At 38.9% G+C, this 22,403-nt stretch overlaps 1 protein-coding gene across 1 annotated transcript; it reads left to right on the forward strand.

Annotated features, from left to right (window-relative positions):
* Window positions 1-1,312: 1,312 nt before the first annotated feature.
* Hmhb1 (histocompatibility minor HB-1) lies at window positions 1,313-8,384 on the forward strand. Its single transcript, XM_077796652.1, has 2 exons — window positions 1,313-1,340; window positions 8,296-8,384. Exons 1-2 carry the CDS (start codon window positions 1,313-1,315, stop codon window positions 8,382-8,384), a joined length of 117 nt encoding a protein of 38 aa, XP_077652778.1.
* The last annotated feature ends 14,019 nt before the right edge of the window (window positions 8,385-22,403 follow it).

The following is a 22,403-nucleotide window of genomic DNA, read 5'->3' on the forward strand; positions in this document are numbered from 1 at the left end:
AACGAGGCAGCAAGCTCCCTCCCTCACGGAACCTACGTTCTAGGGGAGAAGAGAGATAATAAACAAGTACTTCAACATTAAGGGGTTAATGAAAGTTCAGGCAGTGATATTGGCTCTGAAGAAAATAAACAGGGAAACAAGACAGATAATGACTGCAAAGCAGTGTAGAAGGGTTTAAGTTGAAGACTGGGCAGACTCATCCATATTTCCAGAAGGCCACTTTGCCTTTAGTGTGGATAACGTATTGGACAAGGAAAAGCCTGGAAGCTGGGAGACCTATAGCAGCAGGAGACTGTTACAAAGGACCTTGGTGGAGGCTTGGACCAGAGCTGTGGGGATGTGGATGAGAGAGGCAGGTGGACGGATGAGTCAGCCGGGACAGGAAAAGCAGGCACAAAGGCAAATGTAACAAAAGGTGGCCGGATGGGAGTTCAGGACGGAAAGAACACTTTGAGATCATTCTGGTCCAACCCTTAGATCCTGCAGATGAGGAAACCACATCCCAGGAGGGCGAAGTGGCTTGCCCATCATCTCAGAAACATGGCAGTGAGCCCTCCGCCCTCACATCCTCTATCACACCACAGGGGGTAACCAGACCTGGAGGAGTCAGGGCAGAAAAAAAAAAAAAAAAAAAAAGGACAAAGGAGAAAAAGGGAGAGGGGGAAGGTGGTGTATGATTAAAAAGAAAAGGAAATTGAAGTAGAATGAGAAGAAAATCACATAGTCGAAATGAGAAAGGAGGACAGGAGCAGTCAGAGAAGAGGGGTGGAGGGGAAAAACGGGACCTTGTTGTCGGAATTATTTAGGGCCAATGTTTTCTAGTTGAGGTTTGGTTTAATAGACCATCACCTGGTTCACCACAGTAGTCAGGGCACCCGTGGCAGCAGTTGGAGCAGCTGCCAGTACCATCTGAGCCACAGGAACAACGGCAAGGGAAGTGCAGATGGGCAGGAAGTCCCCTGGGCCAGAGCCAGGTTAGCCAAGATCACATTGTTCTTGCCCATCTCCTGGGATGTTCTGTCTTCCCAAAGGCAGCCCAGAGCCCAGGTTCTTCTGTTATCATTACCACCACCATCATCATCACCATCACCACCATCACCACCATCGCCACCATCGCCACCAGCACCATCACCACCATCCTCACCACCATCATCACCACCAGCACCATCCTCACCACCACCACTACTACCATCCTCACTACTATCACCATCATGACCACCATTATCACCAGCACTACCAACATCACCACTTTTGTCACCACAACCACCACTGCCATCTTTGCCACCATAACCACCACATCACAATTGTCAGCATGGCTGCCACCACCACCACCACCATCAGTATCATCATTGTGCTACCATTTCTCTGGATTGGGCACTGGGGGCTTTTATACATTTCTCTTTTTCACCCTCTCCAAAACACCTGAGAGAGGCATCACCTTCCCCAGTTTATAGTTTTCTTCTAATAAATTCTAACATCATTTCAGAGTCGGGAAGTGGCAGAAAATCTCTGCTCTTGTCTTTTTAGTTTTGTTTTATCATTTTTTTCCCCTTTAAAAAGAAAGCATGAAGTCCCTTAACAGACTTTATATGAGGTGGTGGTGTCATGTGCAAGAGACCTGGTGCTTTCCCTCTTCCAGCAGATGCAGGGCCTGGATGGAGGGGCTGCAGGAACCTCTGCCCTGTCTAGCTGACACCACACCCTTAGCCCTCCTCACTCCCCAATGAATGCTCAGTTCCAGTTGCCCAGGCAGTTCACAGAATCACACAGAACTTTCTTAAGAATTTTCATGCTGCTGCATTGTTTAAGATGTACAATTATTTCTTTCAAGGTCCTTTTCAAATGACATCTCTTCTATGAAAAATTTTATTTCTTTCCGGGTGAAATGAACAACTCCCTCCTCCATGCCCTCATGGTTTTGCATTTTGCTCTGAAGCATGTCATTGCCTCTGCCGTCACAGCATGGGCCTCCAAGGAAAGTAACCATGTTTTAATCATTTTGGTGTCTTTGGCACCTAGCACAGTGCCTGGCACAGTGGAAGTTCTTGATTAATGTGAACTAAACTTGAAAAGCAATAAACAGAAAGGGTATTTGTTGGGGTCTTTATACATCAGCTGATTCTAACCATGTTTCCTTAACTCGGGAACTCAAATATAGAAAGATATTGTCAATTCCTTGAGCTTATCTGTAATTTTTTCTATGGTGAGAGATTAAACAGCATATCAATTTCTTTCAGAAGAATAAAAATTTTTTAAAGGTGTGTTATAAAAATAAAACTTTTGTTATCTACAAATTGTCATTGTACAAGGAAAAATATTTTAAAAGTATAAAAATTCTTGTTTAAATTTTAACCTTTTTTTATTTCAGACTTTTGCTCCACCAGCAATAGAAATGAGATAACCAACTACATAGTATTGAAGAATAAGCACAAGCTTAACAAGTTTTTGAGGCAAATATTATATGGCACATGATATTGACATATTTTTACAAATTACCATGAGAAACATTGTCACAAATTCACTTTATTTATGATTTGGTCTTCACAGCTTCAATTTCATTATTAACTAAATTGTCAAAGCATCATTCTTACTGACATGCACTGAAGATAAAAATACACTATTTTTATTTTCCTCATCTATCTTTGCCTTGTTCTTTATTAAAAATACAGCCATGGGTAAACTATACAAGGAACTGACAATAAGCATACTGTAATGGCAACTCGGACACGTGACAATGATCCATCATCATTACACCTGTCAAAGATGAATCTACAGGAGGGCTCCCTCTGGAGATAGCTGGCAGAGAAAGGGCAGTCTGAGGGCTGTGTGCAATTCCCAGCACATCCTCTCAAACTCCTTTACTCTTACTCAAGAAATTAGAAATTAGAAAACAAATATGCAAAGATGATGTCATTATAGCAGACATCCTCAATCTTCTCTAATGAAAAGAGCTTCATGTATACATTTTAAAATTAAAGAGTACTAGTGTTCCATTGTTATTAATATAACCATTGCCGCAGTCTGGCTGGGCACAAAATCATGAGCCACTGAAGCAGGAACTGTTAGACCAGGACGCAAGAAAAGACCACTGACTCCAATTAAAATCAAATTAAAGCAAGCTTTTTATTTCGACCGGCCAGGCTGCCTTTCCCTCCCAAAACGGCGGGAACAAGACAGCCCCGAGGCTTCTTTGTGGCCCAGTTTTATAGCCCAAAAAGTTACACAAAGGGGGGGTTACAGATAACAACACTCTGAGGAGCATAACACAAGTTTACATTTTTGCTGGCCCTGGCATCAGAATTTATGGAGATCTTAGAGACTCAGAGAGGGTCATTGTCCGGCCAGGGAAGGCCAGAATTTATGAGGCGTCACTAAGGTTTAGGAAAGGGTTGTTATCTGGTCAGGGGAAACCGGACCTGGGTGAGTTCAGGGCACGGGCAGGCATTCCAATCAGCTTTACAACATCAACTAATGGCCAGGCCATACAGACATCCTGATATTTTTACAGAAAACAGAAATGAATCCTTCATAACTTGTGACAAGCTGGCTTCTAATCTAATGAGATAACTAGGCTAGGTATATCAGAACAAACTTTATTTCTGAACTCCACCAGCACACTCCACACACGCTCCAGGGAAAATGCCGAACCACGCCATGCGGCTCCTCCCGGGACACACTACTCCAACAGGAAATCCCTCCTCCGGAATTCCTTCCTAGCACTTCCCCAACCAATGGGAACTCTCCTGGAGTCCTGAGAGAGCTCCAAAGTAGGAGGCTGAGGCAGACAGCAGGGGTCTAATCTCCAATTGAATGCACATCTTAACATAATCATTATCATCTCAATGGCTTGCTGGCATCACCTTTCAACCCAAAATGCCATGAGTCATTCCTACTTGGCTATGGCTCTCAGCAAACCATAATTGGCCTCACCTTTAAATAGAATCATATTTATAAAAGTCACATCTTTCAGAGTCTTACTTTCTCAAAGTGAAATGTGTATTTAGTAAAAGTCATCTTCTCAAGTGGTGCTTCACCTGGGCCTACAGATCCTTCTGGCTGTGGCAGATACCATGAGGCATTGATCAAGTTTTCTTCTCCTGATCTAGCTCCAATTGTTGATATCTGTTATGTGCTATCAGACCCACCTGAAGGTCCCTCAGTTACAGGATGGATGGTGCCGAGAGCAAATGTTGTTGGTGTTTCCAAAGCTGGCAGTTTATAGGATGCCATCATGGGGCGTCTGTATGAATGGAGTGGGTAGAGATCAGAAGAGAATTGCCTTCTCCCCTAACTTGAAACTGCTCCCTCACTCTGTGTTGGATTCCAATAGCTGTTGTAATGTATTGCCAGATTTTTTAAAAAAATTTTAGTTGTTGATGGACCTTATTTTATTCATTTATTTATACATGATACTGATGATGATCGAACTTAGTGCCTCATCAGGTGAGGCAATTGCTCTACCATAAGCCACAACCCCAGATCCAGATTGCCAGATTTAATGACGTAAGCCGATAATATGGTTCCTTATTGTATAGTTTTGGATATTAGAAGTCCAACAGGGGCCTTGCTGGACTAAAGGTGGTCAAGGTACCACGAGAGCCATGGTTTTGATCCAGAGGCTCTAAAGGAGAAGCATTTTCTTGCTCTTTCCAGCTTCTAGATGCCATATGCATTCCTTTGCTTTTGGCTCCATCCTCTATCTTTAAAGCCAACAATGTCGCACCCAATATTTCTTTCTTAGCCATGTATCCCTCTAACCCTCTTCTGCCTCCCTCTTCCATGTTTATGGACACTTTTGACTTCAATAAGCCTACCCAGATAGTCTAGATAATCTCTTTTAATGTTATCTGATTAGCAATCTTAATTCTATCTGCAATCTTAACTTTCCTTTGCCATATAAGCTAAAGTCTATTCACAGGTTTGAGGCTTAGGACACAGACACTGGGTGGAGGAGGTGGTAATATTCTTCCTATGTATGTGACTTGAATCTCAAAGCAAGATTTTCCATGCCCCAAATCTCTCCTGCTGTTAACTAGCAAATTAATAGTATAGTAAGATCAGGGGAAATCAATTAATAGGTGAAGACAAGTTATATTACTATAGACTAGAACACACTATTTAAAGGTGAACTTAACAATACTAGTTGCATTAGTATCTAAGAATATCAAATAGCTAGAAATGATTTGATAAACGAAGTGCAAAATTTCTGCACTGAAATTTGCAAAACAGTGTTGAGAGAAAATAGACAAAACCTTTGAAGAAGAATACCACGTTCATGGATTAGATGATGTAATATTGTTAAGAGTGCTCGCCTAGCATGTGTAAGGCCCTGGGTTCGAACCCCAGCTCCACATAAAAATAAATAAATAAAATAAAGATATTAAAAAAAGATGGCAATATTCCAAATGGATCTATAGGTTCAATGCCATTTCAATAAAAATATCAGCAGAATCTTTATTAGAAACTGATTCTAAGATGTGTAAAACATTCAAAATGGACATATTAGTTATTTGTGGTCAATGTTAATGAAATTCATTTGAAGGAAATAATTGAACTTCAACCATGTTCCAATAGGTATAGTAAGAGAGGGAGAAGCAGCATAATGAAGTAATACTCCAGCTCTGGATTCAAGACCAACTCTGTTGTTGGAAACTTTCCCACCCTTATCACAGTTGATCAGAAACTTCTGGGGAAGGGAAGGGTAAGGAAGAAGGATGAGTATAGTTTGGAAAGGTATCCAAGGGACTGAGGATATAACTCACCTCCTGCCACACCTGCATAGAGAAACACAGCTCTAAATGAAACTTGCAAGGGATATTATACTGTTAGATCTGGAAGGGACCTTAAAGAATATTGTACCTACCCAAGGCCTAAATAGGGATAAAATGACCAGCTCAAGAGAACAAGACTATCAAAGTGACTGTTATTTATCACAATCAGATAAATCAGAGTTCAGCCCTAGGGACCAAATCTGAATAAGAATTCCAGATCTGCCACAAGCTACTCATGTATGTCAAATTTGAAATTTGAAAACCTGAAATCATCAGGGTTGGGGAATAACATCTATTTTCTAGAGATACTTTGAGTAGTATTAAGAGAACAATTTTAAGGGCTGGGACTGTAACTCAGTGGCAGAGCATTTGACTTGCATGTGTGAGGCATTAGGTCCAATCCTCATAAAAAATAAACAAATAAAATAAAGGCATGCTGTCCATCTACAACTACAATTTTTTTTTAAAAAAAGATAACAATTTTAAGAGTGTTAAGCAGATTGCTTTACACACATGGTGTACTTGATTATTTATTTATTTTTTCTTCCTGCTTTTTCTCTCTGACTCTGTACCTAGTTGGCTTCTGCTTAGATAGATATTCCACCATGTGCATTAGTTAGAACTTGGTCTACAAATAACAAAAATCCATTCAGATTAATATAAGCAAGAGTGTGGATTGGGGTCTATTACAAAGATAGAGGGTAATCATGAGGACCCCAGTCAGGATCTCAGCCAGGCTTCAGAACATTACTAGAACCAGAAACCATAAAAGCAGAAGATCTTCCTTTTCCATCTCTCTTCCCTGATTGTCTTGCCCCATCCTTCTCTCTCTTTTCTTTCTCTCTGCTCCTTGGTAGGTGATAGGGAAGCTCAGCACAGTCACATAATATACAATATATTAGCAGAGCAGTTATAGGGACCATTGTGAGTCACGTAGACTCCCCCAAATCTACCGCCACATGCTGACAATGTCCCTGTAGATATCTGAAGAATCATTACCCATACTTGAAAGGCTTCCAGCTGGACCTACAGCTTTGAAAGGAACTGCAGTGATAATAATTCGTATCTCCACATTTATAAACTGAGCATTTAGATTTTCTCCCCAACTCTGCAGTTCTCTGTTGATTTTCTTAAATACCCAGAGTCAAGACAAATTTTCTCAAGTCTCTTTCCTTGACTTAGTGGTGTGGAGGGCGAGATCAGATATTCTCGTTCTTAAAACCTGGGCTTCTGGAAAAGCTGTTCGTAAGAGAATCATCTCATTTCAGATAGGCTTGGCTCTGAAACAAGAGGCCCCTTTCATGGTGTTGCTATGGAGATCTGCCATGAACTATATCAGGAAAAATACTGGCTTAATGTTTTCCTGCTATTCAGCAGTTTTTCTCAAAGTTGAGTTATTAAAAACTCTCCAGCTCAGCAGTCTGGTTTTCTGCTTGTATACATGATTGCTTTTCTAATTAATGAATTACATGAGTTAATTATAAAAACTTAGACATGGGGGGGCAGGACTTAGCATGGTCCTTTATTAACAAAACCAACTTCCCATCTAAATTTTAAATTAAAAATATTTTTCTTCTTCATTTAAAACTCTGATTTTAGTGGGAAATTAGATGAATTACATACTTTTCATTTTATTTATTTATTAATTCATTTTAGTTATACAAAATATTAGGTTCATCTTCACATAATTATGTAAGCATGATATATAATTTGCTGTGATTCAGTCCCCAGTACTTCTCCTTTCCCTCCCCTATTACCTTACCCTACTGATCTTTCTTCTTTTTTTATAGTTTTTTTAAATTAATGGCTGTGTATATACATGAAGGTGAGATTCACTGTGGTATATTCACATATGTACATAGGAAAGTTAAGTCAGATTCATTCCACCATTCTTCTCTTTTCTCAACCCTCCTCCCCCTCAATCCTCTTCCTCTATGCTATAGGTCTTTATTCTATTTTGAGAATTACCTGCTTTTCTAATGAATGACAGTTTATGCTATGCAAATACTGAAGTCATGCCTTATTATAAATGCTCATTGTTATACAAAATACATGAATGAAGATGTGAGAAAAAAAAGAATTGTGTCACCTAAGATTGGGTAGAAAGAAGTGATGGGAGGGGAGGGGAGGTGAAGGGGAAAGGAAGGACAGTAGAATGAAATAGACATTATTATTGCTGTGTGTATATACGTGACTGCATGACCAATGCGATTCTGCAACCTGTACACTCAGAATAATGAGAAATTATGTCCCATTTGATTCAAATGTATGATATGTCAAGGTCATTATACTGTCATGTGTAACTAATTAAAACAAATAATAAAAAAAATGCTGTCCTAGTTTATCACTAGCAAAAATAAATAAATAAATAGATAGATAGATATATAAATAAACATAATATACTTCTTGTCTATCCTTAGTTATGCCAGCTTTGCTTTGGAGTTTTGCTAATGATTAGTAGAAAATATTGCTAAGAATTTTCTAGTTCAACTCTTAATTTCTTTCTTTTCTTTTTTTAAAATAGATTCTGTGTATTTGGAAAAGACTGAATTGATTGAAGTTGAAGATGATATGTCTTTAAGACACAGCTCTTCCCCCACTTGTGAGTATTGACAGAACTGCTGAGGTTTTGCTTGAAGCCCAGAGTTTGGGTGTGGATGAGCTGGGACAGAACTGAGCTTAAGGAACGATTAAGTCAAGCAAGTGCAATGCATATCTTTTGCCCCTGCTCTGTGTAGTAAAGAGAAAAGTCCACATCAGAGCTTGTATGTCTCTTTATCTCAAACAGGATTGACCTGCCATGATCCCGAGTTAACTGTTTCCTCAGAGATCTTTTTGCTTTTGCTTAGCAGTTCATCTGAGAGCATCTAGAGTTCTATCAAAGAGGGAAGTGACTTTCTGCAAGTTCACACTAGCATGCGTGTCAGTGATGGTGCTTAGCACAGAGTTCTTCTTTCTAACACACTCCCAGGAAACAAGAAGTTGTAACTGCTGCAGAGGGTTATGTAATAGCAGTATACATCATTTTTTTAAATGTGTAAATGTTTATATTTAGGAATTTGACCTTTAGAAATGTGTCCCACAGGAATGCTTGCTGGAATGCACCAGGACTAGTGTCACGCTGCTGCCTCTAAATGAAAAAAGAAACAAAAACAAAGCTAAGTGTCTATCATTAGGGCAACAGTTAAATTATGGTATATTGGTACTATAGAACACTATGTGGATAGTAAAGGGAATGGGCTATAAACATGATCAAATATGGGAGTCCATAATTAATGCTGGATCAAATAAAAAAAGGCAATATTGTATGTGGGTGTGTATATACGCACACATATATACATGCATATGTATATGCAATGATTTGATTTTTGCAAAAGAAAATAATATATTTCTATGAACTTGTATATGTGTGCATATGTTTTATTCACATAAAGGATCCACGAGGATATATAATAAACTGTTAATAATAAAAAATGGATATTGAATGGATGGTAAATGAAGAATGCATGCTTTTTACTTTATATACTTTGATATTTTAAAAAATTTTCTGCCATTGGAAGACATTACTCCATAAGTAAAGCAAAAAGAAAAAGAAAAAAAAAAGAAAAAGAAATAAAGAATGATTGGGTGGTTGGACATAGAATTTTAGTTTGGGATGATGAAAATGTTCTGAAGATGGAGATGGATGTGTTGATGGTAGTACAACAATGTGAATGTATTTTATGCTACTCGACTGTTTATTAAAAATAGTTTAAAGTGGCAAATGTTATATTACATGTATTTTATTATAGTAAAAAAGACACGATGCCCTTTACAAGGACCTTTCCATTACATAAAAAGTACACAGTATGTAAGTTAAAGAGAAGGTTGGTAAGGGAGACCGGGTCAGACTGTGAAGTGCCCTACATGCAGTACAAATATTTTAGATGCAATAGGGCCCCTGTAATTAAAGATGATGCTTTGGAGCAATCAGGTAAGACAAAGGTCATCTTCCCTGTGTTTTAGTCAGCTTTTTCTCTGCTATGACCTCCAAAAGACCAATTAAGAACAATTTTAGAGGAGGAAAAGCTTATTTGAGTCTGACAGTTTTAGATCTCTCCGTCCATAGATGGCCAATCCCATTGCTGAGGGCAAGAGATGAGGAAGAACATCATGACATCATGGTGGAAGAGTGGGGTGGAGGAAAGTAGGTCAGGACATAGCAATCAGGAAGGAGGTTGGGAGAGGAAGAAAGAGAGGGGCTGCTGAAGTCATGCCTTATTATCAATGCTGTCCCAGTTCATCACTAGCAAAAGAAAATAAACACACAAAAATAAATTTAAAAATACCCTTCTTCTCTACCTTAAGGGACAAAATATATACCGAAAAGGCCTGCCCCCAAGTACCCATCTCCTTTAGCCATACCTTATCTGCCCACACTTACCACTCAATTAATCCATATCCGTGGATTAATGCACTCTTAAGGATCTCACAACCCAATCATTTTACCTCTCAACTTTCTTATATTGTCCTACACACAAGTTTTTTTGGGGACAACTATAATACCCTGTGAGCTTCTTGGGCAATGAAGATATTTGGAGGGAGGAATTCTCTCAAGTCACATCACAAAGCCACACCTTTAGTAATGACTTCAAATTTTTAGAAATTTAAAAATTTTTTAAAAACTTTAAGACTGAGACTTCTAAAAAAGGTGTAATATGTTGATGCCTTCATATAAACCTACTTAAACCCTATTATCTTATTAGGTTTGTGCTAGGACTCTTTAAAAGTCCATACTATATTTTCTGAGCATTTAATTGTATGAAATTACTACTTTCAGCCTTAGCATAGATAGTATTTCACAGAACAAGCATTTACTGGTACTCGGTAAAGTGAAAAAAAAAAAAAAATACAAGACTAACTTGCATTACCTTGCATTTCTACTATCAAGGAATTTCTTTAATTTTAAGTAAATCAATTTACAAACATTAATTAAGTGCCTGCTGTATAAAGCAGGTAGTAACCAAAGAAGCATGATATAAGCACCTAATCTTCAAGAGGCTTACAACCTACAAAGGAAATAACTAATACATAAATTGTTGAATTGGATTGGATTAAATTGGATCAAATTACATTTGAGTCACACTTTTTTTTGTGATTTGATACAAGTTTTACCCCCATTAAGATATCCTACTATGCAAGGAAATAAGGGTTTGAGGAAGAGCATAAAAATACTAAAACAACAACAATCATGTTCCCTTCCCTATAAGACTCACAATTGAGGGGACACCAGGAATGAATGAATTGAAATGCAATAGTGATATAATAAAGTTATACACACGTATTTGTAAGGAGGCCTGCTCTTTCTATGGTGATCACAGTAGGCTCTGTAGAGGAGTTGAATGTGGGAACACAGTGAGAGAGAGAAATGATTCCAAGGTGGAGAGAACAGCATGAGCAAAGGCCTGGAGGGGGCGGGGGTGGGGGTATGTTCCAGAGCATTCAAGGAACAGAGAGTGGTTGATTTCATCTAGAGCAGAGTGTACAGTATGGGGCACAAGTTCTCCGCATGAGATAAATTAGGGGAGGGGAGAGTGGGGCCAGAACCTTGGTGCACTTGTGAGGAGTCAGAGTCAGAGGCCAAGGGCTGTTGAGGTTGGAGTGAACTTAGTTCAACTAGTGGAGTTTTTATGTACAAGAACCCGTCACCTCTTGACTAGATTATTTCACCAGCTCTTAATTCTTCTTTCTGTTTTTGTCCTGGCCCCCTCTAATCTGCCTCCCCACATCAGCCACTGTGGTCTGTTGGAAATTACTAATAAGATCATGTCATTCTTTTGCTCAGACTCTTGTCCTGGTTTCCATACCTTTTTAAGGGTAAGTTCAAAAAGTCATGCAGGGTAGGGGCCCCATTGTTGGCCTCACCTTGTACTGAAATACCCCCTTGCTCCCATAATGCTCCAGTTTCCCTGACTTTTCCTCCTGATTTTAGACTGCGAGGCTGTGTCTCTCTGTGCCTGCTGTAATGCTGGAAAATAGTAGGTAGTCAACACTTAGCTATGGAATGAAGGGAATGTGGCCATGCATAAATGAGGGAGTGAATGAATCCCCCTGCAAGATTCTTCTCACCTGCCATTCAGCCTGATTGTGGAAGGCCCACTAGGGCAAGGAACTCTCTACTTTTGTTCCTGGAGAGCAAAGGACAAACGAAACAGAGGGAGACAGTTCTGAGGTGAAGACAAAAGAAGCTGAGCATGTTCACATTTTTAAGCACAAAGGGAGTTGATTGACTGAATGGAAGTATGGGCTTGGGATCTGGAGGCAATAGAAAAGGCCCCATGAGGAACCTCTGCAGAATGAAACAGAAAGCAGCCAGGTGCCCCAACTGGTAGGCAGAGGAGCTCCCAGGGTCCACCAGAAAGGATGAATGAGCAGAGTCAGAGCAGTGCTAGGAAAGGGCAGAGTGTTAGGCAGACCCAGGATTTATTGGGGGTGGGCATGATGGAAGATCCGAAGGAGATTAGAGCAGGAACACGGGCATTGTTGTATTGACTGCCATGGCGTGGAGTCCCTGTAGGCATAATGGGAAGTCTATGTTCTTTTGTTGATTAACTTGTTATGGTCTGTTTTTCACCACCCCAAACTAGAGTATCATCTCCTCCAGGACCTGGACTGGTGTCTGTCATGGTCAGAAATGCTCATTAAATATTCGGAGAATGAACAATTATATGTGACTGCACCTCCCTGCCTCTCATCCACCCTTTAATAATGAAAGTGACTCTATTTATGGTATTCACGTGGTAAAATGAAAAACTCTTGACATTGGAGAGCTGTGGAGACACAGTTTTACCAAGCTGTTAAGCTCTGAATTGTATGCAATTGTTGTATGATTCTTTGGTTGTTGAATTTGTTCCCTCCACTCTGAAAATATATGTATTTCAAGGACAAGAGCCAAGTCCTATATATAAAACATATGAAATACTTCCTTTAAATCCTCAGAGCATCCAGCATAACACTTGGAAAATAATAAACAATGTGTAGCAGCCTTGAGGGGAGGTTTTATAGTTAAACAGACTTTTGTAATTAGCTTAAAATTTGCTCCCCACTAGTGATTTTCAGTGACTTACTTTGGTTTTCTCATTTGTAAAATAGGGAAAAAACCTAGGATACAGTCCACAGGGTGAATGTGAAGCTTAAATGAGATAATTCGTGTTACCATTTTTCAGTGCCAGTCGCATGGTGCTCCATATATCCTAGTGAAAGATAAAAATAAAATTTTACCTGTTTGGAATTACTGTGTGATCTGCAGTTGTATTTAGGGTTTGTCTTTGTTGGCAGCAATGACACCCTCATACTCTTTTTGGTACCTGGACTAAAAGGAACACTTCCTTTCCTGTTTTGTTTCAGCAGCATTGATTCCCAGCTCCAATGCAGCTATTTCCCAGAAGCAGGTGGGTCCACATGCTACTCCAGGGGCAGCCAATTGCAGGGACTGAGCTGGGCATGCATAGCTCCATGCTGCCCTCTGGTGGAGGTACTTGGTCTGCCCCTTCCCTGCATTGGACTTCCTGCAAAGCTCTGGAAAGCACTCTGACAAGGAGATATCTGGAGGTTACAAGGTAGTGGTGAGGATACGCTATATGAGCTGTTCATTTGGCCCCATTCCTCTGATACTTGTGCCCCCATATTCACCCAGGGAATGGCTACTTTTGCATCATTGAATATTTCACTGTCTCCAGGGGTCCTGGAGTTCAATTAAAGTGGTTCAGAGGCTCTAAGAGGCACAGTGTCTAGCCTGGGATCACACATGACTTTGACCTCTTAAGCACTATATGATAACTGCCTGCAGCCTACTCTTCTTCAGTAAGAAAAAACTCATGATGCCCACCACACAACAATGCAAATTATTCCAGGAAGGCTTCTGTATTGCTTACAGTATCAGTTGAAAGTAATCTCAATGTTCACAGTAGACCCAGGAGCCATCTTCATATCTTCATTTTCCCCATCCTTCACACCCTACAAATAAGGCGCTTTGGCATTCCATGTCACACAGTTGTCCATTGTGCTCCAGCTCATCCGCTTTTGACCAGCACCATTCCCTGTCTTGCTTGAATGAGTAGAGTTGTCTCCCAATGGCTTCTTCTGCTTTCTATCTCCCCTAATCTTTTTGACAATGTCGTCTCTTCCCAGCAACTGGAATGAACCATGTCAAATCATAGATCAGCCCTGCTTAAAATTCTTCTCCTTGCACTTAAAATAAGCCAATGCTTCACCATGATCTAGACATCCCTATGTGGTTCAATCTTACTGCACACCTGTGCCTCCCTGGTTCCCCACATTCTGACCAACATGACTGACCTCCCTTCTATGCCTCCAACATAACCCAACTTTTCCTTTAAACCCACTGGCCCTATGTTTTGAGTGCTCTTTCCTGTGTCCTGTTCATGACTGGTTCAAATAACCATTTTGGCGTTCTCCTTCCTTCATTATTTTGATTGCTTTCCTATTAATGTCCTTCATGGCAGTAACCACTATCTGTCATTATCTTGTTTCTTTGCTTCATGAATATTCTCCATTGGGATACAACTTCCAGGAGGGCAGAGATCTTGCTTTCCCACTATGGTAGTCTCAATGTCTTGGGCATAATAGATACTCAAAGAGTGCTTATGGGGGGAAGGACAGAATTTTCTACCTTGTGGCATTTGGTAACTTTTCGTAACTAGCCCTATCTGCAGCTACTCCCCCTGCCTTGTTCAACCACATGGAATTATCCTATTATCCTAATCAGAGCATGCTCTTATGTTGATTGACTTAGTGAAGGAGCATGTGACTTTCCCAACAGCATGTCCTGTGTGAGTATTTATAAAGTATAGACAAGACTACACACTTAATCAAAAGCACATTTCTTCCTCCACGTAACTCACAATAGTAAATTTAAATTCTTTCTCTTTTTTCATTGCTGCAAGTCTTAGCAACAGGATTTGAGAGTACTAAATGCCACCTTATCACACTAATACAAACTTGATCTTCTGTTTATTTGGTGATGGTTTTTCCCTTAAACTAGGCATTCAGGAATTATTTCCAAGAAAAATAATTGAATAGGGAAAGAGACTGCAGTTGCCATTAAAATTAAAACCAGAAATCATTTTGTATGTGTTATTCTTCTCTGGTTCCACCTCCAAGAAGGACTGGAAACAGTTCTGAAAGGGTGAATAATAAGAATGAATGTCACAAGAGTCAGAAATAATGAGCCAATATCTTGCAGAAACACTGCAGAATATTCCACCACAGGAAGAAGGCTGAAGAGGAAAGTGTGCATACGTGAAAAAATAAACATCCCTCTAAAGCAATATGCAGAACCAAATTGATACATATACAGACACACAGCATCACATCTCCCTTTGACTCAGCAACAATAATTTGATCATATCTGGCCCTTGATGTAGAAGGTGCTGAATCACCCGCCCAGGGGAAGCTGCAGACATTTAGCACTTTAAAAGACAGAAACGAGCTAATAGAATTACAGTCTGGCTCACTAAGCACACATCGCTTGATTGTGCCAACTTGTTTTGGAGAAGAACATGATTTCTCACATGCACATCACCATTTCCCTATTATCTATTCATCCTTCTCTATAGCACATGCAAAGTGGAGAGAAGGTGAAGTTAGAGGGGAAAGGGCAGGGGTTAATAATGTTCTGGATTTGTTCATCTTATTCTGTTTAGCTGTTTCACTACTCTTAGGTTTCATTTCATTTCTTTTTTCTTTTTTTTTAAATTCAAAGTAAAAAGCATTTAGGTTTGGTGAGATGATAGTCAAATACCCTTTTTTAAAAAATCTTTTTCATGTAAATGTCTGTTTCCTATGTGAGAAATACATGCTTTCTAATTTAAGATGCAAATGCTCTGGGGAAATGTTTCGAAGGCAAGTTTGGGAAGAAGGGGAGGACTAACCATGAAGAGAGGGGGTTAGTAACTGCATGACCTAACCATGCTGACTAAATTTAATGAATAATTTGAAAGAAGATTTCTTTCTCTTTTTTAATCAAAAGACACATTAGGCAAACCAGAGATAGTTATCCAGAGGACCCAACTTTCCTCTTCAAGGGTCATGGAGAGTTTATTTGCTGTGGTCTGTGTTTGCTGAAGGGAAGAATCTAAAAAGATGGGGCCCAGTTTCAGATGACAGAATTCTAAAATGAGTTCAGTTGATGGGTAAAGCCCATGACCCCTGACCTCAGCAGATTTCAGAGAACAAGCAGATGGGTTGATGTACAGTACTCAGGAAAGCACCCCTTATCAATGAGGTTTCCTCTGAAGATATTTTTCACCCAAATTTTTTGTGAATGCTTTTTCCCAATTTTAACAATTTTGAAGCAGAACAGGTTTCAGCAAAGGCCAAGAATAATGGAAAGAGAGGGGTGTTCTAGCAGCCAGACTTTTAAGTACTCCTGCATCCCATTTTACCTTGTATCTCTATGGAAAATTATTTAATCTGGTTATACCTCTATTTTCTTGGTTATAAAATGTGGATAAATAATTCCTGCCTGATCCATTTCTCTACTGGGGTAATTGTGAGCTTCAAGTCAAACTGAGGACTATGTGAAAACTAAGAAAGAACTATGTAACACCCCAGGTGAAGGTTGTGGTATCCATGATCATGTTGTGGGTATCACAGCTTTGAGTGGGTACCCAGAGGTGTATAACCTATTGAAACTAGTTTCTCTCACTCAGCATAGTACTTTTGAGAGTCTCCAAGTTTTTGTCTGTATTAATAGTAAAAAAAATGCAATTCCTTTTACATATTTTCATTGTATAGTGCACCACATTTTGTTTAGCCATTTGCTGAAGGAGCCTGTATTTTAAGTTTTTGACACTTCTGAATAGAGCTTCTATAAAAGTGTTTGTGTACCTGGTTTGGGGCACGCATATGTTTTCATTTCTTCAGAGCAAGGGAAGGTGAACTTTTTCTTTACAGAACCAGGTAGTAATTGTTTTGACTTTGTGGCAATACTGGCTCTGTTGCAACTGTGGATGTTCCTTGACTTGCAGTAGAGTTACATCCAGATAAACCCCATGTAAATTGATAATATTGTAAATTGAAAATGCATTTAGTATACTGAGCCTGCTGAACATCAGAGCAACCCAGTGCATATAGAGTAACGATTATTGACTGGGAACTACAGTTCAAGGTTGCCATCCAGAATTGTAACAGAGGATCATGCCACATGTCACCAGGCTGGGAAAAGATAAAAAAATCCAAACTCCAAGAATGGTTTCTACTAAATTCATATGACTTTTGTATCATCATAAAAAGTTAAGAAATCATGTTGATCCATCATAGATCAGGGACCATTTGTACTGTGAATGCAGCTATAGGCAAACTTAAAGGAATAAGTGTATAAGTTTGGCAGTGTTTCAACAAAACTTTATTTAGAAAAGAGGCAATGGGTGGATTTGGCCAATCCCTTCCTGCTCTGTTGTAGATACCTAGGAGTGGTATTTTTGGGTTATATGTGTATAACTTTGTAATGAGATGCCAAACTCCTTTTCAGAGTGGTTGTACAAATACTGCATGTTTAAAGTTCCAAGTTCCACATCCACACCAACACTTGGTATTTTCAGTGTCTTTAGTTTTACTCATTTTAATAGATGTGCAGTGGCCTTATTTTGCGTTTCTTTAATGGTTAAGGATGTGGTACACCTTTTCATGTGCTTATTTGCCATTCCTACAGTCTCTCTGATGAAGTGTTTGGAAAAGCCTTATACAGTTTTTAAAATCAGCCAATTGGTTTTCTTACTTTTAAATTGTTTAATATTTCTTGATATATTTTGGATATTCCCTTCTTTGACTACATCATTCATAAATATTTTCTCCCAGTCTGTATCTTGAATTTTCATTTTCTTAACTATATTTTGACAAACATTTATAATTAAATCCCAATTTATTAATATTTTCATTTATGAATTATGGATCACGCTTTTGGTATGATTTTTAAATCTTGTTACCTACCCCTATATGATGAATATTTTCTCCCATGTTTTCTTCCAGAAGTCTTGTAACTTTATTTTTTGCACTTATATCTATGATTCATGTTAAGTTTTGTACATAAAGTGTGAGGGCCAGTTGAATTTTATTATTTTATATGTATGCATCTGACTCTTTGACCTCTTGTATTTAGCAATCCTTTTTTTTTACATTTATTTGTCTTTGAATCTTTGTCAAAAATTAATCTGCCAATTGTAATGTCATATCCTAGATTGGATCCTGGAATACAAAAAGGACATTAGTGGAAAAACTGGTAAAATCCAACTAAAACTGGTAAACTCCAAATAAAGTATCTATTCTTTTGTTACTTTTCTATAAACCTAATGTTATTCTAAAATAAAACTGCATTTAAAAATTCAGTAGTCCATATTTGCATAGGTCTGTTTCTGGACTCTTCACTCTGTTCCGTTGGTCTATGTGCCTGTCCCTTTAACAAGTTAACACCATCTTGGTTGTTATTGTAGCTTCTCTGTTACTAGGCAATCTGCACCCTGTGTTTAGTTCATAAATTTCCCCAGCAGATGGGAAGCTCTCTGAGCACAGGCAAGTGGGAAGAAGCCAGGTCTTCAGGTTTATATTGAATTCCCAGCACCCTATGGCATACAGCAAGCACTGAATACCTATGTCATCTAATGAATTAGAAAGTATATCTTAGGGATTAACCAAATTAGTGCATAGAGCACATCTGAACTGGTAATTCTGCTTCCTTGTTTCTGTCAAGCCTTTGAGAATGATGAGGAGAGAGTGGAAGGAAAAAACAGAGTGGGTGTAGATGGCTGAGTAAATCCTCAGGAGAGGTGAGAGACCAGTATCTGTCAATTTTATTGGATTTTGATCACTACTATTATCAAGCCCAATAGCCAGGCACTGACCTGGGGCTGGTATGTGATGGGACAGAGGATCGCCTTCCAAGTCTCTTGTTTCAATATCCATTTTCTTGGTTGCTTATTCTTTCTGTACTATAGAGTTTACAGTTTCACTGCCATGGAGGTCCAAACTTGTCACAGTATGCCAAGAATTGAACATTCCCACTCAGGAGACAGGGTAGGTAATGTTCTTAACATATTCCAGAGCCTGAAACATGAATATGTTTAATCATTAAAAAAAGAGATGTACATTTTTTTATTCTACCCTCAGAATAAATTTTATGCATTAATTTCCTTATAAAATCTATACTCATTTGTGAGGACTTATCAACTTTGTCCTACTTGACACATCTTTGCTGGGAGCTGGAGATAACATCAAAATATAGGGCAGATGCAATCCTGCCTTTGAGAGTATATTATTTGAATGAAAACTCCACCCATTTGCTCCATATATCTGCATTGTGAAGATGTTAGTCCACCTGGGTATGTATTTGATTTAGAAACAAAGCCATCTTCTCTTTTAAAATAAATTGACAAAGAAACCTATCTAGGTTCTGACAAGTTGATCTGTTGCTAATTCCACAGCTTTAATAATTGCTTGTGAGTTCAACTGTGTGATAAATACAAAAAAGGAAGTGGGTAATTGTAGAAGACCTGTTGAGGTACCAAGGAGAAACGGGTGTAGGTGGCCTTCAGAGCTCTTCGAGCTCCAGATGTAGTTGTGGATTTTTTCCCACTCCAATATAATATGCAGAATAATTAAGTAACTCTCTTACACCCTATAAACCATACTTCCTTAATGGGATTAATAACTGAGTTTTATTGTTGTCTTCAACTCTCATCTAAAAGAATGGGGAGATGGAGAATTCACTGAAAGCCTTAGCACTCTTAGAAAATTATTTTCAAGTCCCACTTTAGGTAGCTTAAGTTCAAAATTCCTTCCTCATTCTGTATCATACAAATATATCATCCTGTATCTGCATCACTGCTTTCAGGCATACATTCCTCAGCCTTGGCAATTGTCATTTAATAACCCAAAGAGAGTTTTGAGACTCTTCCTTCTGATTGAATTAGGCAACAAGTGGGTCCATCTGATTTTTGCCTTGTGTTATCCTCATTGGCTAGAAAGACATGGAGTTATATAGGAGAGGAAGCGTATTAGACATTTTCATCTTTAAAATCTGCCTTTCATCTTGAATGCTTTGATCTCACTTAAACTACATCCTTAGTTAATTAACAGCAAAAACAATTAAGAAGCTGTATTGGCTGTGTTGAAAATAAGAAGTTCCCTAGCAAAGCCAATTCATTACACATGGGCAACCATGTTCTTTGAAACCCATTTCCTGCAAAGCCTAATGAGACAAACTGTTTCTACTGAATATCTGCCTCTGAGATGTATCTAATTCTGTTTACAGTGATGAAATCTTCCCCATGGAATATCCTTCTGATCCTTGTAACCTCACAGTAAACACAGCAAGCTGGCTGATCTGCCTCATTCTTGTGAAGCAAATCAGAACATTAGGCTTGTCTCGTCAGCTCAAGATCAGCAAATCCAATAAGGTTCACCATTATCATGGATTTTGTGCTTCATATAATTTGCAAAGAAATAATAGAGGGTTTTTTTTTTTTTGAGATTTCTTAACCGACAAGCACAGGAATCTTGGCAGCACTATGCTAATATTTACCCAAAGTCTACAAAATCATAAATCAGTTTTGTAGACATTTATCCTTTTTATTTTACCCCAGAGAAAATCCTAACTTTAAATGCTAGATAGTTCTTATCCAGAAATGATAAATTCAGCCTCTCTCCTATTTTGTCATCTTCCACCTGGATAATGTTTTGTTTGTAAAATGCAGTGGTCATAACATTTTTTTTCCATTTGCAGGTGTAGTAAAGGGCAACTATCCACTGGCCATAGATTACAAATAATATCTGCTTACATCTGGAGAAATTTACATTAGTCAAGCACAGTCATGATACCTAAACTAAGTTAGTAGCTAAAGAAGAGCTACCATGTACCTAATGAAGGCTCCATTAAAGAACAGACTATGCTGAACACTGTTGGTTGGTTGGTTGGTTGGCTCTTCAAGTGATTAACTCACAATTATTATTGAGCACAATATCCAGGCAATTAACCTGGTGCTGATATGTGATGGGTCAGATGAGGTTAGACCCGAGAGAGAAATGACCCCTTGTCTTGAGCTAAAATAGCTCAAGTATTCTATGGTCTTTAATCCTTCAGCTGTCAACAACAGAATACCTGCTCTGTGTCCAGCACCACTTATGGATTTATAATTTAACATTGACCAAGCCAGAGAGTGTTTTTCCTAAGCTCATTCCTTGCAGGAAGGGAAGCCCTCAGGAAAGCCCGAAGAAAGTAAATTTCGGCAGTGTCAGTAAAGTTTAGCCATTTACTGGCCCACTGTGGAAATGAGCACCCTCATTGTTAGAAAGAAGGAGAGCAGTTTCCAGTCAATTAAGCAATCAGTTGGCAGGATTGGTTGAAGATTTACTCTGTGCCTAGTGCTGTGTTCAGTGCTTTCCTTCTTCCTGGGGAGTAGGTGGACATTATTATAAGAATATAGTTAATTGTCCATGAACATGTAATGTGGGATAGTTAATATGGCAAATACTGGCTGAGATGGGCGACACAGAGCTCCTGCTTTCTGAGCACTTATTATAAAATGGTACGATAGGGGCACATATTGCAGCTGTGCCTTGTAAACAAATGGTTCACACATGAGTCCTGATTATTTCAAATGGGTAGTATTGCCTTTTACTTTGCCTTTTTAATGTTTTTTCACTGGTCTGCAATGCTTAATGTTTACTAGAGATGGGAGCTTATAATAGCTAGAAGAAAGAATGAAAATTCACGTAACTTAAGAGAGAATACTGAAGAAATAATGAAAAACATTTGGGATCTACTTAGGGCACTGAACAAGCTTGAACTAAACTTGAGGATTTGATAAATTTTCAAATACTGTATTTTCTAGGAACTAGAGTAGACTATTTTTGGATTCATACTATTAGACAAACTTATAATTTCCCATTAATTCCAATTGCATGAAATTATAGTATTTGCTATAAACTATTGGCTTTTAAAAATCCAGTTTCTAAGGTAGAGATTTCAGATGTGGTTAATTCATGAATGTGAAATAATGGGATCTTAAATGTCCCCAAAAGCCATGTGTTAAAGGTTTGCTTGGTCTCAGCCTGTGGCTCTATGGAGGTGGTGGAGCCTTTAAGAGGAGGGGCCTAGTGGGAAGTCATCTAGTTATTGGGACAATTCCCTGAAGGGGACAGTGACCACAGCCCCTCCCTTTTCTTCTTTATTCCCCTCCTGGCCTTGAGGTGAATTGGGTCCTCTATGCCATGTGCTCCCACCATGATGGAACTGTTCCCCCTTACCCTCACCACACCTGAGGCCTACAGTCAATGAGACTGCCCGTCATGAACTGAAGCCTCCAAGATGGTGAGCCTAAATAAATCTTCCTTTGTAAATTGAGCATTTCAGGTCTTTGTTACAGTAACAGAAATTTGACTAACACTAGTACTAGGCGTGTGGGGAAAGGTGAATAGGAGGTCATTTTAAAGTGAAATATAAAAGCAACAGAGGTTCTAGATGATGGATAAATTTTAGAGGGAATCTGGTGCAACCATTTACCCTAGTCTTCTTCAGTGACTCCAGCAGAAAATTTTTTGTTTCTTAGTTTCAGAACTAGGGGGATATTTTGGTTC

Source organism: Urocitellus parryii, chromosome 1 (genome assembly GCF_045843805.1).
Source record: "Urocitellus parryii isolate mUroPar1 chromosome 1, mUroPar1.hap1, whole genome shotgun sequence".
NCBI lineage: Eukaryota > Metazoa > Chordata > Mammalia > Rodentia > Sciuridae > Urocitellus > Urocitellus parryii.

Excerpts from the sequence above, each read along its gene's own strand:
- Hmhb1 (XM_077796652.1), top strand. The coding sequence starts at position 1,313 with ATGGCTGCCACCACCACCACCACCATCA. Across the intron at positions 1,341-8,295 it reads CACCACCACCACCACCATCA|ATTCTGTGTATTTGGAAAAG; the intron begins GTATCATCATTG and ends TTTTTAAAATAG.